This window comes from Neovison vison, chromosome 12 (genome assembly GCF_020171115.1).
Source record: "Neovison vison isolate M4711 chromosome 12, ASM_NN_V1, whole genome shotgun sequence".
Classification (NCBI taxonomy): domain Eukaryota; kingdom Metazoa; phylum Chordata; class Mammalia; order Carnivora; family Mustelidae; genus Neogale; species Neogale vison.
This window is the reverse complement of record NC_058102.1, coordinates 37,828,856-37,843,361: the sequence shown is the minus strand read 5'-3', so window position 1 is coordinate 37,843,361 and position 14,506 is coordinate 37,828,856. Positions and strand designations below refer to the sequence as shown.

The 14,506-nt window shown below is 34.3% G+C and overlaps 1 protein-coding gene across 12 annotated transcripts in view; it reads right to left on the bottom strand.

The window, feature by feature from the left end:
• PPFIA2 (PTPRF interacting protein alpha 2) overlaps positions 1-14,506 on the bottom strand; it is a 486,729-nt gene that overhangs the window by 12,988 nt on the left and 459,235 nt on the right. For 8 of the 12 annotated variants that reach the window (XM_044229065.1, XM_044229070.1, XM_044229066.1 and 5 more), the window contains 4 exons: positions 10,923-10,985; positions 9,415-9,444; positions 7,677-7,870; positions 2,328-2,425 (listed from right to left, as the gene is read on the bottom strand). In XM_044229065.1, the coding sequence (XP_044085000.1) occupies positions 2,328-2,425; positions 7,677-7,870; positions 9,415-9,444; positions 10,923-10,985 (385 nt within the window). The remainder of the gene's footprint in view (positions 1-2,327; positions 2,426-7,676; positions 7,871-9,414; positions 9,445-10,922; positions 10,986-14,506) is intronic. The other 4 variants (XM_044229067.1, XM_044229069.1, XM_044229077.1 and 1 more) reach the window with 1 other exon arrangement.

Below are 14,506 nucleotides of genomic sequence, written 5' to 3'. Positions count from 1 at the left end.
AAATAATCCATTTACTTACAAGCTGAAGGTAAATAAAGCACTAATCTAAACCTTATTCCTTCTGAACAGCAATTTGCTGTTTACAAAAAAAATTAAAGCAATTTTGTTTACAAAAAAATTTGTAAATCAGATTCCTTTCTATAAATCTATTTTTAAGAAAAATTTATGCCCTGACTTTAAAGCTTTTTGTAAGGATCCTCTTGACCTCACCAATAAATGGCTAGACATCAGTGTTGACTGTTTCCTAGCAACAAATTAAATGTTAGTACATTCTTGATATTCACATGGTTCCCTCATTTCAGAAAGCTGTTTATTAAGGTCAAGGTTAATTAACACTTCAGATAATAACAGAGACCCCTCGTCAGCATCAAGACTTATTCCTGCAAATGTTATTGGATCAGTTACAGGAAACAGTGGCTATTTACGATCTCACTCACAGCCTCCTATCATATGGAACTCTGTGTGTACAATCCTAGTGAATCACAGCAGTTTTTCTCAGGGCTATGCTATAACCAGTAGCTGCCAAAAACTAAAACAATATTTGGTATAGGGCCAAATGGGTAATTTCTCCTTCTCTTTTACATCTACCTATATATGAAACATTCCATGTGGTGAGACCAAGCATAATAAAATCTAATTGGAAAAAATACTTAAGAAAGAAAACTAGAAAGTGGTTTCCCATGGGTAAAATCTATTTGTGTGCTAAAACATCTTTTGTTAGGTCAAACATAGACTTCTTTCTAAGGTCTTTCTTTGATCAATTCATTTCCAAATTTCAATTCAACTGAATGACAAAGTACTGAAAACAATTTGCAATTTCCTGGGGCCCCAAAATAAAGTGAAATCAAACAGCTCAATTTTGATAATGGAAAAACACTTTCTTGCTCCTAAGTAATGAGTCAAATGAACTGTTACAAGAAATCCATTGTGTGTCTATCTATTCTCCAATGAACCATATACAGAAAAATATATTAACCAATCACCTTCACGTGCATTCAAGCCCATTCTACTAGAATTAATGTGCTGTCCCAAAACTGCAAAAGATAAAAGTAATTTCTGACATTGTTTATCACAAATGAAAATGACAGAAGTCTAAGATAATCCTAAAGAATGAAACAGCACTAAACTTGGATAGGAAGGAAAGGGTAAGGTAACATGCAGCACATACTATTTTCATATTTAAAGTGAACCCCCCAAAAAAGTGAGCCCCAAAGAAAGTGAAGATGAAAACTGATTCATGCCTAACTATGAACAGTTAATGTACAAACACTTATTGAATTTGATGAAATGATCCCACATATCAACCCTTGGTGAAGAGTAAATGGGAACATTGCTTGTATCCAAAATCTTCAACAAAAAATTTGGTGATATTTCCCTTAATTAGAAATTTTTTCCTTTGAAAAAGTATAAATGGACCTAAGTGGACTGATGACTTTTACTGAAAAAGACCCATAGATACCTATACCCAACAATGAAATTTTCTTTCAACAACAGTAATAAAAGTAAAGTGGTGCCTAATAAATATAGGATCTAAAATGTTCTTTTAAACAATTCTTTCCCCTTTATATTAAGGTACTTCTCAACATTTAGAGGATTAATATTAAATACAATACTTTTATAATCTGTAATATGGAGTGTCTTTTCTTATTTAAATCAAACCTTTTTGTACACACAATAATTGCAGCAATTAGCAACGCTTCTAAATCATTTCTTTGACTTAACAATTATAGCTAAAATTATTAATGGATTAGTCTCATTTGTAGAGGTGAAATCTCTGTGTAACTTCTATATAAAATCCCTGTATAATTTCTGTAACCATAGTACAAAAATAAAATTTCTAAGCACTGAAAGAAAATTCAAATGCTATAAACCAAAGGTGAACTGCTATAAATAAATTATATACCATATTTCTCTGAATCATATGAGAATGTTCTATTAAAACTTTACAGAAATATCTACCTGAAGATATCTTTAGGACAAACAGACTGTATAATTAACAGGTTAAAAGGAGTACATCTCAATTTATTCATTTGTTCATGATTCATTCATTGTTCATAAGGGGGTCAACGCAATTTTTAAAAAATTCAAGAATACATTCTAGATGGGATGGATATTCACCTTATAGAGTGGTGCTATCTTTTTTATGTTTATGTTTAATGTTTCCTAAAAGCAACAAAAAAGAAATAATGATGACACTATTCTAACTAGTGACATAAATAGTTATGCTATTTAGTGACCTTGTAACATATAGAGCATTTGGGGTTAATAAAAGTGAAAGCTAAAATCCCAGAAAAAAAGGCATTTGATATGAAAGAAAGATATACTACCTTTGATTTCATGTTGGCTTGCTTCCCGTCTTCTTTCTAGTTCTTTTCTGTCATAATTCAACCTCTTTAAGCACATAATTCCATATTGTAAACTTGTTCTGTTATTTTTTTTAAAAAAAGAAGAAAACACATTGAATTTACTCAGCAGATAATAAATGTTCTTTGATTAAGCATAGTCAACACTATGTACTACTTCTGAGGGCAAAATGTTCTTTGATTAAGCATAGTCAACACTATGTACTACTTCTGAGGGCAACAGAGTAACAAATTACATTTGTAATGAAATCCTTTAGAAGGTGGGAAACGAACTACAGTTATTTTAAGCACATATGTTTCTAAAAAGTAAAAATATTAACTTCAAAATAAGAAAACCATAGTCTTGAAAAGAACTGTGGATTATGTTGTTCATCCATGTCTTTTTCTTCCATCAAGCTATTTTGACATTATTTGTAGACAAATGAACACTTAACTCATTTGGAAAGAATTTAAAGCCACTATTATGATAAAAGGAAGAAATTTATAAGAAATGAGTACTTTCTTCTTAAGCTGATGAGAAAAACATATAAACACATGAATAAGTTAAAGTTAGACAGGGAACCACATACCAAAATGAATAGCTACCCCCCTCAGTGCTACAGAATACGTGAAAGAAATGAGTCAGCAAATAATGAAATTCTGTGTGGAAAGGATATTGTGGAAGAGTAGAAAACTGATCAGATCGTTAAAGGTCAGGTAGCAGAAAAGGGGTTATTAAAGTAAATGCAGCACCTGAACACAGGGTTGCCAATGAAATTTTAAATGTGTGGTGATAGTGAGACATACTGTACAGAGTTGGAAATCCATGCCAGAAAATAAGGAGGAATAGGATTCCATATGGAGAATCGGGTAACATAATGGAAAGCCTGAATTCAGCCTAAGTGTGGAATACATCTAGGTGATAGAGAGCTGTCTGGACGGTTTTCACAGCAAAAAGAATTGATCATAATTTTTTTTTTTTGGTTTTGGTGTAGGAAGATTAACCTGGCAGGAAAATCAGAGATGGGGAAAATAGGTAAACCTAAGGCTAGGGAAATCAATTAAGGGGTCAATGCTGTGAAAATAAAGGGCACAGAAAGGACAATTGCCATGAGCATACAAAGAAAATCCAGATACTAGAGATGTTCAGAGAGAAGAAAGAAGACATGGTGATTTTAAATATAAAAGACGTGAAAGAGTACAATAGGAAAAAAGAATTTCTAGGCTTCAAGAGTAAAGAGCATTGTTATTAGTGATTTCTTGTTTAGAAATACACACAAATTTAGCCATACACGCTAGCCAGCTTACACCCAAGCATTGGATGCATTTCTAAGCCTTCCATTTTATTTTATTTTATTTTTTAAAAATTTTTTCAATTTATTTATTTTCAGAAAAACAGTATTCATTATTTTTTCACCACACCCAGTGCTCCATGCAATCTGTGCCCTCTATAATACCCAATACCTGGTACCCTAACCTCCCACCCCCCCGCCTTCCATTTTAATAAGAACAATGCTGAGTTAAAATATTTCAGAATCAGAAGAAATGGGAAAAAATCAAAGTGTTATGGGCTGAATTATGTTCCCTCAAATTCAGATGTTCAAGCCCTAATCCTCAGTATTTCAGAATAAGACTGTATTTGAAGATAGGGTTTTTAAAACGGTAAATCAATTAAAATATAGCCCTTAGGGTGGGTACTATTCCAGTCTCACTGGTAGGTGCCCTCATATGAAGAGGAAATTTGGGGGTGCCTGATGGACTCAGTCAGAAGAGTGTGCGACTCTTGATGTTGGGGTAGTGAGCTTGAGCCCCATGTTTGGTGTAGAGCTTTCTTTAAATGATTAAATACTTTAAAAAAAAATAAGAGGAAATTTGGACATGCAGAGAAACTGGGAAAGTACACACTCAGAGGAAAGATCGTGTAAAGACACAAGAAGAAGTCAGCCATCTGCAAGCTAAGAAGAAATCAATCATACTGACTGACACCTTCATCTTGAACTTCTTGACTCCAGAACTGTGATCAAATCAATTTCTGCTATTTAAGTCACACAGTCTGTGGTATTTTGTTATGGCAGCCCCAACAAATTAATGTAGTGGAAAAACAGATAACACTGATGTAATAACAGCCACAGACATCAGGTAGCTTGAGGTAGCTCTTGGCTCATTTCTGTCAAGTGTTTATAGGTAATATAAAATTGTACTATAAGGAGGATATATATTATTACATCAATGTCTACCAGATGGAAAACTGGGCCATAACGACAATGGGATGCTCTATGCAGTTCGGTTCTACCTGCTTTAGTTCAGAACTAAGCATAGCATAAAGATGAAGCTCCTGTATTTCCCTGAACCAAGAGAACCCCACTGCTTCTGTAATTTTTATTAAAAAAAAAAAACTTGATCACTGTAATAATCATTTTTACTATAATGTAAAACAAAAGTCAATCAGTGAAGAATGGGAAACAGCTGCAAATATGTCATCAAAGATTCTAATATTTGAAAATCTACTATAACCACATAAAATTTGAGTTCAAGGACGGGGAACTCACTGCCTAATAATGTGTATATGATAGGGTAATTGGGAGTCCTACAAAGCTGTTCTTTCTATTGAACAGAAATCATTCACCCTACTATCTACAATTATTTGAACTAGAAAAGCACATGTTCAACAGAGCAAATATTATTCTTCCACCATGTAATAATATCAAAACAGGAAAACTAAAGTCTTTCCTTATCCAAGCTAAATGTCTTTAATTTATTCAACTTTTCAGGGTGCCTAGGTGGCTCAGTGAGTTGGGTATCTGACTCTCAGTTTCTGCTAGGGTCATGGTCTCAGGGTCATAATCTCGGGATCATGTCTCAGGGTCATGGGATTGAGCCCCACACTGGGAGTCAAGCCTGCTTAAGATTCTCTCTCCATCTCCCTCTGCCTTCCTCCTAGCTTGCATGAGGATTCACTTGCTCTCTCTCCCTCTCTTTCTCTCAAAATAAAAAAAATAAGTTAAATTAAATATATTTTTAAAAATTAATTTAACTTTTCCACTGGACTCTTAGCACTTTGTCAATAACAATTTAATGCCTATATATTAATACAGTTTCTTATTGTCATCTCGCCATATGGTAGAACTTCACTGAGTCTGACAATAAACACAGTCTAAATATGTCCTGTAAGCCATTAACCAAACCTGAGATTTTTAGTCTAAATATGTCCTGTAAGCCATTAACCCAAACTGAGATTTTTGTGCCAAGTATAAATCATAACTTTTTCACTTGATCTACTTCTAAATCATGGATTCCCATCCAACATTTTAATGGTTTCTAAAAACCACATCACACTTATCTCTACTAAATTTAATCCAACAGTATCAACAACTGTATTAAGATTCAAAACATCTCCATAAGTTTAATTGAAGAGCACCAATTATTATCTCTTTATCCTAATTTTATGTCATCAACATATCTGATTTTTTATACCATTTTCATTTTAGTCGCTAATTAAATATTGGACAGGATGTGAACAAATAGGGGTTTGCAAACCAAAGTCATCTAGATTTATATTTATTAATTTATCATAATAAAAAACTACTTAAGAAACCATAAAACAAACTCAACTATAGAGAACAAACTGAGGTTGATGGACAGAGTAGGGTGGGGGAAGCGGTAAATGGGTGATGGTATTAAGGAGGGCACTTTTTGTGATGGACACCGGTGTTGTATGTAAGTGATGAACCATAAATTCTCCTGAAACTAGTAATACTCTGTATGTTAACTAACTAGAATTGAAATAAAAACTTGAGGGGCTTGTCTCCCTCCCTATCCCATCTTGTTTCATGGATTCTTCTCCTACCCACTTAAGCCCCCATGTTGCATCACCACTCCCTCATAAGTGACTCTTAATCTCACGAAACAAACTGTGGGTTGCTGGGGGGAGGGGGTTGGGAGAAGGGGGGTAGGGTTATGGACATTGGGGAGGGTATGTGCTTTTGGGTAAATTGGAAGGGGAGATGAACCATGAGAGACTATGGACTCTGAAAAACAATCTGAGGGGTTTGAAGTGGCGGGGGGGTGGGAGGTTGGGGTACCAGGTGGTGGGTATTATAGAGGGCACAGCTTGCATGGAGCACTGGGTGTGGTGAAAAAATAATGAATACTGTTTTCCTGAAAATAAATAAATTGGAAAAAAAAAAAAAAAGAAACTATAAAGGAATCCATCAATAAGCAGGTCACACAAGTTTCCAGATGACCAAAATTATGTGAGCTGCTGTTCATAGAAGAATTGGATTCAGCCAAACCATTCAGCTTGAATTTGAGAATTTACATTAAAGTGTATAAAATTAAAAGTTATTAAATATACTATAAATCTATGTTCAATATATATTCCTAAGACTCTAAGCAGGAAAAAGACCAAAAAATTTAAGGTAAAAGGGGAAAATGAATATATTTCCCCCCCCAAAAAAAAAAAAAAAAAACAAACTTGAGGGGCACCTGGGTGACTCAGTTCTTTGGCTCAGGTCATAATCCAAAGGTCCTGTGATTAAGCCCCCACATTGGGCTCCCTGCTCAACAAGGAGTCTGCTTTTCCTTCTCCCTCTGCTCCTCCCCCCTGCTCGGTGTGCTCTCTCTCTCTCAAACAAATAAAAAAATCTTTAAAAAAAAATAAATAAAAACTTGAAGTGAACAAAAAAGAATCATAATCCAATCGACAATTTCTCACATAACCTACAAAGATATCAGCATGACACTTATGACATGGTATTATAACAAGCTTCTTCTTCCCCCCTAGATGGTAAACAACTTGAAAAAAGAGGTTACATTTATTCATAGGTCCTTACGGCTGTCTCACAACTCATTCAGTGTTTTTTTCTGAAAATTAATGCACAAATAAAAACATTAAAAGATTTATATGAAAACAAAGAAACAGCTTCTTCAGAGAATTCCTTCTCAAATTTTTTCTGATATATACCCAAATTATATAATTTACAACTATATGTATATTTATAGAGTTGAAACTGACTTAATTTTATTCTTAATAAATAATTTCCTAATATAAAAACATACACAGATACAAATCACAAATATGGAATTTCCAAAAGATACAGAAAAAAAGTTATATTGCATTGTGTACATGTGTGGTTCCATAAACTTTGAGCTCATAATATGTACACAGGTCTGTATTAGATAGTCACTGCAATTTGCTTCATGAAAATATGTGCCAAGTATATGCACAGAGATGTTTTGAATAGCATAATTCTCTATTTCTTAGACATCTTTTTGTTCTAGTAATATATACATTATTTACTGTTTCATTTTAATTACTGTTTGAAAAAAACCTACCGATGGAAGCTATCCACCATTTTTAAATGGACACGAAGATCTTTTTTTGTTAGGTGATCTAACATTCTTGCATCTACCAAGCATTCCATAAAATAACTTCTGTATTGAGGTAACCCCAGGCTGGGAAGCCATTCATTTCCGATCCACTCGTGGTTCATATCTCCATAAGCCAGAGTCTGTAGAAAAACCGGACACTAGAATTGTTTTATAGCAGTCAAGTTTCTTAGCCAATAAAATGAGATGGTAATAGGAGGATATTGCATATTCTTATAACTGACATTTAATTAATGTGCTATATGGGAAGAAAGCAGAAATAATACCTAGCCTTTAAGTATTTGACTTAATTGGACAAAATGGAACTCTGGGTACATGGATCGTGGCACCTGCTTACAGAAAATGATTGTGTTTGTTTTGTATTCTCAGAAGAAATTACATTCTATACAAATATACATTTTTAAATTAAAAAATAGAATTAATGGCACAATATAAACGCTGAGCTTAAAGATTCTTTGTATAGTTAAATTTATTTAATTTAATTGATTTTTATCTGTCAGCTAATACCCCACCATTTCCTTCTCTTGCTGTGGTATAATGGCAAATCTCAAGGTGAAAATAGAAACTTTGGTAAACAAATAGAGAGAGGAGCAACAAGGGTAAGAGACTGCATGCATGTGGACACTGTTGCTATCTAGTGAAGCATGCAGACAGGGTCCATAAAAGTCATTGGAAAGAATCAGTCTCTATTAGATATACAGACTCTGTATTTAAGAAGTAGGGTATCATCAAAACACAAAGACAAATAATCTAGTTATTTAATTTAACAATATGAGTGAACTCATCTAACCATTGTTCATGACAGCCAAAGTGAAAACCAAGTCAACCATCGCCTCTAGACCAATTATTAAAAAGGACTATCACTACCTACTAATTTTACAGCATCTTTTATTCAGTTCTTTATGTTACAACCAAGTCACACTTGTAATTATAACATGTATTTCTAATGGAAGCCTCAGGGGCTCCCCTTCTTTTGTGTGTTCTTAAAAAGGATGAAATTCTTACCAAAATCAAACCCAAATACCACCCTAATTTAATGAATGTTTAAATATAGGTCCTAGTAATAACTAGCAAATTTTCCTCATTAGTCAAAGGTTTGAATCAGATGCGCGATCACATGCATTAATTCTTTTGGTTGCATGTCATGTGGAAATGCTGAAAAATGTGCAGCTTCCTTGCAAACACACATGCTTATTCAAAGTACAGATTCCTGTCTCATATAGCCATCTCAGTTAATGGAAGGGGCTTTGGATCGCAGGCTCAGTGTGGACACACAGCCTTTGACCCCAGGCCGCCCACACTTTCCATTATACTTTGAAGCATATGTTTCATAAGGTTTTTTTTTTTTTCAGCACCCCCTTTTATATCCAACTTGAATGATTCCTGATTAAATATATTCAGGGGCAATTTCAGAGAAATTTAAGTTACAGTTCATTCTTTTGAAAAAGAAAGAAAATTTCCCTTTCAAAGTGGCCAGATATGAAACGATATTCATTTTCTTTGCAAAATATGGAGATTTAAAAAGACATATATAGTATTAAACATAGCATATTCAAATATACGTATAAGCCTAACTAACCTAAGCTAAGTGAAAATTTATAATATTATGACATACTACAGTTTCTTACTTTATATCCTCATAGCATACTAAATGATATTGTTTTAGAGCATATGAATTTCCTACCTGGGCCCAGCTTCCTTCCTCAGATTCTTTCTGTGTTAGCATCAGGGAATGATTAATAAAGCAGATAAATATAAATTAATCTCAAATGAAGACAGTAAAAATTATTCTAGCGGAAGCAAAACTGTTTGTTATTGAAAATGTTATGACTTAACTAGATAAATACACTGATCCTTATTCAAACCCACAGTAATCAATTTAACAGTTCAATGGCAACCACATAGTTTCTAGTTAATTCCAATTAAACATACACACATATGACATATGGACTTTTCATGATACATTTGATCTGGTCATCCCAAACTTTTTTTAATTCTTAAAAGTATGTTATTTTCCAAATGTCAATGTAAAAAAAAACCTACAATAAAAATTCCTGATTATATACATACAACTATACAACACATGTAAATGTATACACACACACACACAATAAAATAAAAATCTAACAAAGTAAATTAATGAAGTACAAGAAGTAACTGTTTCCCTCTAACAAAGCTTTGTAGTAATCAAATAGATTTCAGCAACAGTCAACAACAAACAAAAGTAAACAAGAGTAAAGCCCAACAAACTGAACTAGAAATATAGTTAGAGAATGACACTGACATTTTTATCCTTCATAAACTAGATAATCAATTTTTCACATACAGATACAACCAAAAGAACATTAAATTAAAAGCAGCTGCTAAGAATAAAATGTATGACATACTCAGCTTTGTTATTTTAAATGAAAAATGATTATATGTAATATTATATTTTTAAAAAAGCTGACAGTTATAATCAAAGTCACTAAAAATTTCTTTAAGTCTGTGCTTCGAGTATCAAATGAACAGAATTTTCTGGAGGGGTGGAGTTTTAAGTTCTGTATTGGTAAAGTACAAGAAATTAAATGATTATATTTAAAATGAGTCTTTGGGGCACCTGGGTGGATCAGCCGGTTAAGCATCTGACTCGATTTTAGCTCAGGTCACTATCTCAGGGTTGTGTGAGATTGAGGCCCACACTGGGTGGTCAGTGGGGAGTCTGCTTGGGATTCTCTCTCCCTCTCCTCTTCTCTCTCTCTCTACCCTTCCCCTCTTTCCATCTCTCAAATAAATAAATAAATCTTTTTAAAAAAAGAAAAAAAAAAGGAGTGTTCAATCTGAACTTTTCTATTACATGTTTAATTGGGTTTGAGAACATGCATTGCCTGTGAATACGCCCAATACTAAGAGATATCGGTTACTAAAAATTCCCACTGTTGCAAAATGGATAAATAAGCATTATAAAATCCTTGATTATTGCCTGCATATTACTAACTCTTCTGATATTAACCACATTTTGATCATCTAGTCCTGCTTCATTTACAATGTCCAAGCACAGTAAAATGAAACCTTAATGAAAAATGTTAGTTTTCATGCCTTTCATTATGTAAACACACCCATTACTCTGATCTGTCATACACACAATAGCTCTCTCATCCCAATAACAGTCAAAGGACTTTTCTTCATGTTTAACAAAGCCGTAAGACTAACCGTTTTTGCTGGAGCGGCCAGATTTTCCATTTCTTCATGGGTCACCCAAACGTTGCCTGAAGGCTAGGGAGGAGGCCCGGCGGGGGAGCAGTGGGGTCCACGGCAGGGAAGCAGTGGTAAAGAAGAAAGGCAGCAGAACTGTAAGTTACCAGTCCCATGGCAATGGGACCATGCTCCTGCTTCTACAACATGCACAGGAGAGAGACAGCATTGCTGATCTGCTCACAGCTTCCTTTTTCTTCTACTTAAAAAGATTAAATAGAAAGAGGGATGCTGTGAAGCTCCTGTGGAATAGATTTACAATGATGCTCCTATGATTATTAATCAGGAAAAAGGCCACACCAAGATTTGCATTTCAAAGGTAGGATCCATTTTTTTGTTTGTTTGTTTTTGTAATCATAAAGAACTGATTAAATTTGATCTGTAGAGGAATGTATTAACTTTTCTTCAGAACACAAAGGCACAGGTACTTTGTTGTGCAATTACCAGTATGTCATTCACAAAGTTTTGATTCTTCCTTGTCCTTGAAAAGAGAAAATTGGTGGTCAGTACAAAGCGGAAGAAAGCATTATCATCACCTGTCTGGAAACTAGTATCAGCTTTTCCCGCATGATTTCTCCCTTCTGTAATTCCTTAAGTATGTTGTTTTCCTATATTCTTGGAGAGGAAAAGGAAGTGAAATGCTATTTTTAATTTAAAGACTATTTTATTCAACCTTACTAAATGCTGTCAGAAATTACAAAACCTGGGACGCCTGGGTGGCGCAGTTGGTTAAACGACTGCCTCCGGCTCAGGGCGTGATCCTGGAGTCCCGGGATCGAGTCCCACATCAGGCTCCCAGCTCCATGGGGAGTCTGCTTCTCCCTCTGACCTTCTCCTCGCTCATGATCTCTCTCACTGTCTCTCTCTCTCAAATAAGTAAAATAAAATCTTAAAAAAAAAAAAATTAAAAAGAAAAAAAGAAATTACAAAACCTAGGATTCCTAATTTCTCAGCAGTGCCCTATACCATTATAGAGAAGAACATGACATAAAAGGAAATTTTCCTTTTTGCAGGCATTATTCTTTATAAAGTCTCATTTGCTTTCTAAATAAAATAACCCATGATATTTGCTCTATACTGAATAATGCACAATTTCTAAAACAAAATCCAGTTAGTAACATACAGATGTGACATATTATTGATGGGAATGGTTACTGGGAACCACTTATTAAATTTCACCGTTTCACTGGGAAATCCTTAAGAACATTGCAAGGATGTCCAAGTACGTCCTATAGTTACAATGGAATTTATATCCTATGCATTGCGTACTACTTGTTTTGGAAGGTGTCTAGAATCGAAAGTAGCAAAATTGATGCCCCAACATAAGCCTTCACTGTAACTCTCTCTGGCCTCTTCTACCAACACAAAATACTGTTTGAATTTTCCTCCTATTATAAATTATGTAATTGAGTATAATTTGAAAAATAACAACATATAAACTAAATTGATGAGTATAATTCAATATAAGATAAATCTCATTTATAAGAGAATTATATATATATGAGTAATGCATAATATATAATAAGAACACACACACACACACACACACATATATATATAGTTCCGTAACAAAGGGAAGTTATGCCCCAAATTGTCATAGAGCATACTTAAGAAAAATCCCAGAGGACAGCCATCATATTTGTAAAATTTATATGTGCAAAATTCTCATTTTCCTACCATTTTGAGATTTAGGGTATATCTGAATTTTTCCCTATAAGATAAAACTATGTGCACCTAGAAACTATTTTGAATACTAGAGTCACCTATCTTATTAAGAGACCCTCCCTTCTACACCCAACTTTTGGAAATGGTGCTCAATATAAACAGACAGACATATGGATGTATAAATCATTAAATTACAAAATAAATTGCTTTTATTAACTTTGTGAAGAGGGTACTATACTAAAAAGAACTTAACACTCATGTGTCACATACCCTTTACACCCAGTGACCACAGTGGTCCACCCGAACGGCTGTACTGTTTGTTCAAAGTGAGTTGCTGGAATGATTACCTGAAATTCACTTTAGCCAGTCTCATTTTATAATGATTTCTGTAGCTTCTATGTTAACTGTGAATCCAAATAATTAAGATGTCCCTCTGTCTATAGGAAACTTGACCAGTATTATCTCATACTGGAATTTGTACATGTATAATCCCCTCCAGAGTTTACCTTAAAGTCTATATTGGTCGGTCTATCATGAAATTTTGGAACGGGCAAGATGCTGGAAGCCAGGGTTTTATCTGTAGCTTTACATGCAAAATAACATATACCGAGGGCAATACCAAAAGCCATACTCTAAAGTATGGCTGGCAAACTTTCCCAAGTTGTGTGTTGTTCTCTTTTGATCTGTGGTTTTTACCTGTGAGGAGCACCGTCTGTTCCAGAATCTTGTAAAGTAACTCATAAAATAGCTTTGGCACAACCCAATGGTTTAGACATTGTCAAGGTTTCAACAAGTTGATTTTATAAGCAAGCCCATGTACTGTAAGTCAATTATTCAGATCTCTTTCTCCTCACCACCTGCTAAAGGTTTGGAACTTTCACTTGGCTAAGTCATAAAGGGGTGCTGTAGAGCACAAGCATTTCAGCGAAGAGAGTATCTTAGAGAATAGGTAGAGGGCCTTCATGGCTATGCAAATGCAAGGTCAGCAACTGACAGTGCTTGCCTCCCTCAATTTTGTTTTTGACCTGCTTTGATTGCCTCATCTTAGTCCCATCAGAGAAGAATATGTAGATAGTATTATCAAATGAGAACTAGGAGGAAAATTCCTAAAGGATGTTTGGATTAAAGCACTTGCCTAATTAAATCATTCAGGAGAGAGTTACAGCATAAAAATAAATATTAAAATTAGTTTAACATATAACTCATGAAAATTAATTATGGGAAAATAATCACTTCTCCTGCTGGCAGAAATAGAAAATAAGTAAAGCAGCAAGATCTCAGGATAATCCTAAACCTTATCTACCTGGAAGTCATTTCTGTTACTTCCTAGATCATTTTGCAGTAATATTCTACTTGGTAATTGAGTTGCAAAGTAGATAAACTTGACATTTACTTTTCACATTTGAATGGCCCAGATCCACATTTCTCCCCATCTGATTTTATGTTTCTCAATATAAGAAAAGAAATATTTCCATTATATGAAGACTAGCATTTGCACAATTGCACCTCACTTTATTATGAGGTTACTAATAATGAAAAGGGGAACGAAAGAACTGGAAGAATGCTGTAAAAGAGAAGAAAACAGGTCAATGCAGGAAGCAGCAGGGTGTACTAAATCATAGCATATACTCTGGGGCAAACCACAAGGCGGGGTGACCTTAGGCAAGTCACTTAACCTCTCTGTACAGCAGTTTTTTCCCATCTATACAAGAGATGAAAAAAAAAAAAGTACCTATCTCATAGTGTTGTTGTTGTGGGGTTTAAGTGAGTGATAACACGTAAAGCACTTCCAACAGCACCTGACACTTAGGTGTCCACTGATGTTGGATATCATCACAATTTCATTAGAAATTTACTACAATTTCTTTAGAAATTTT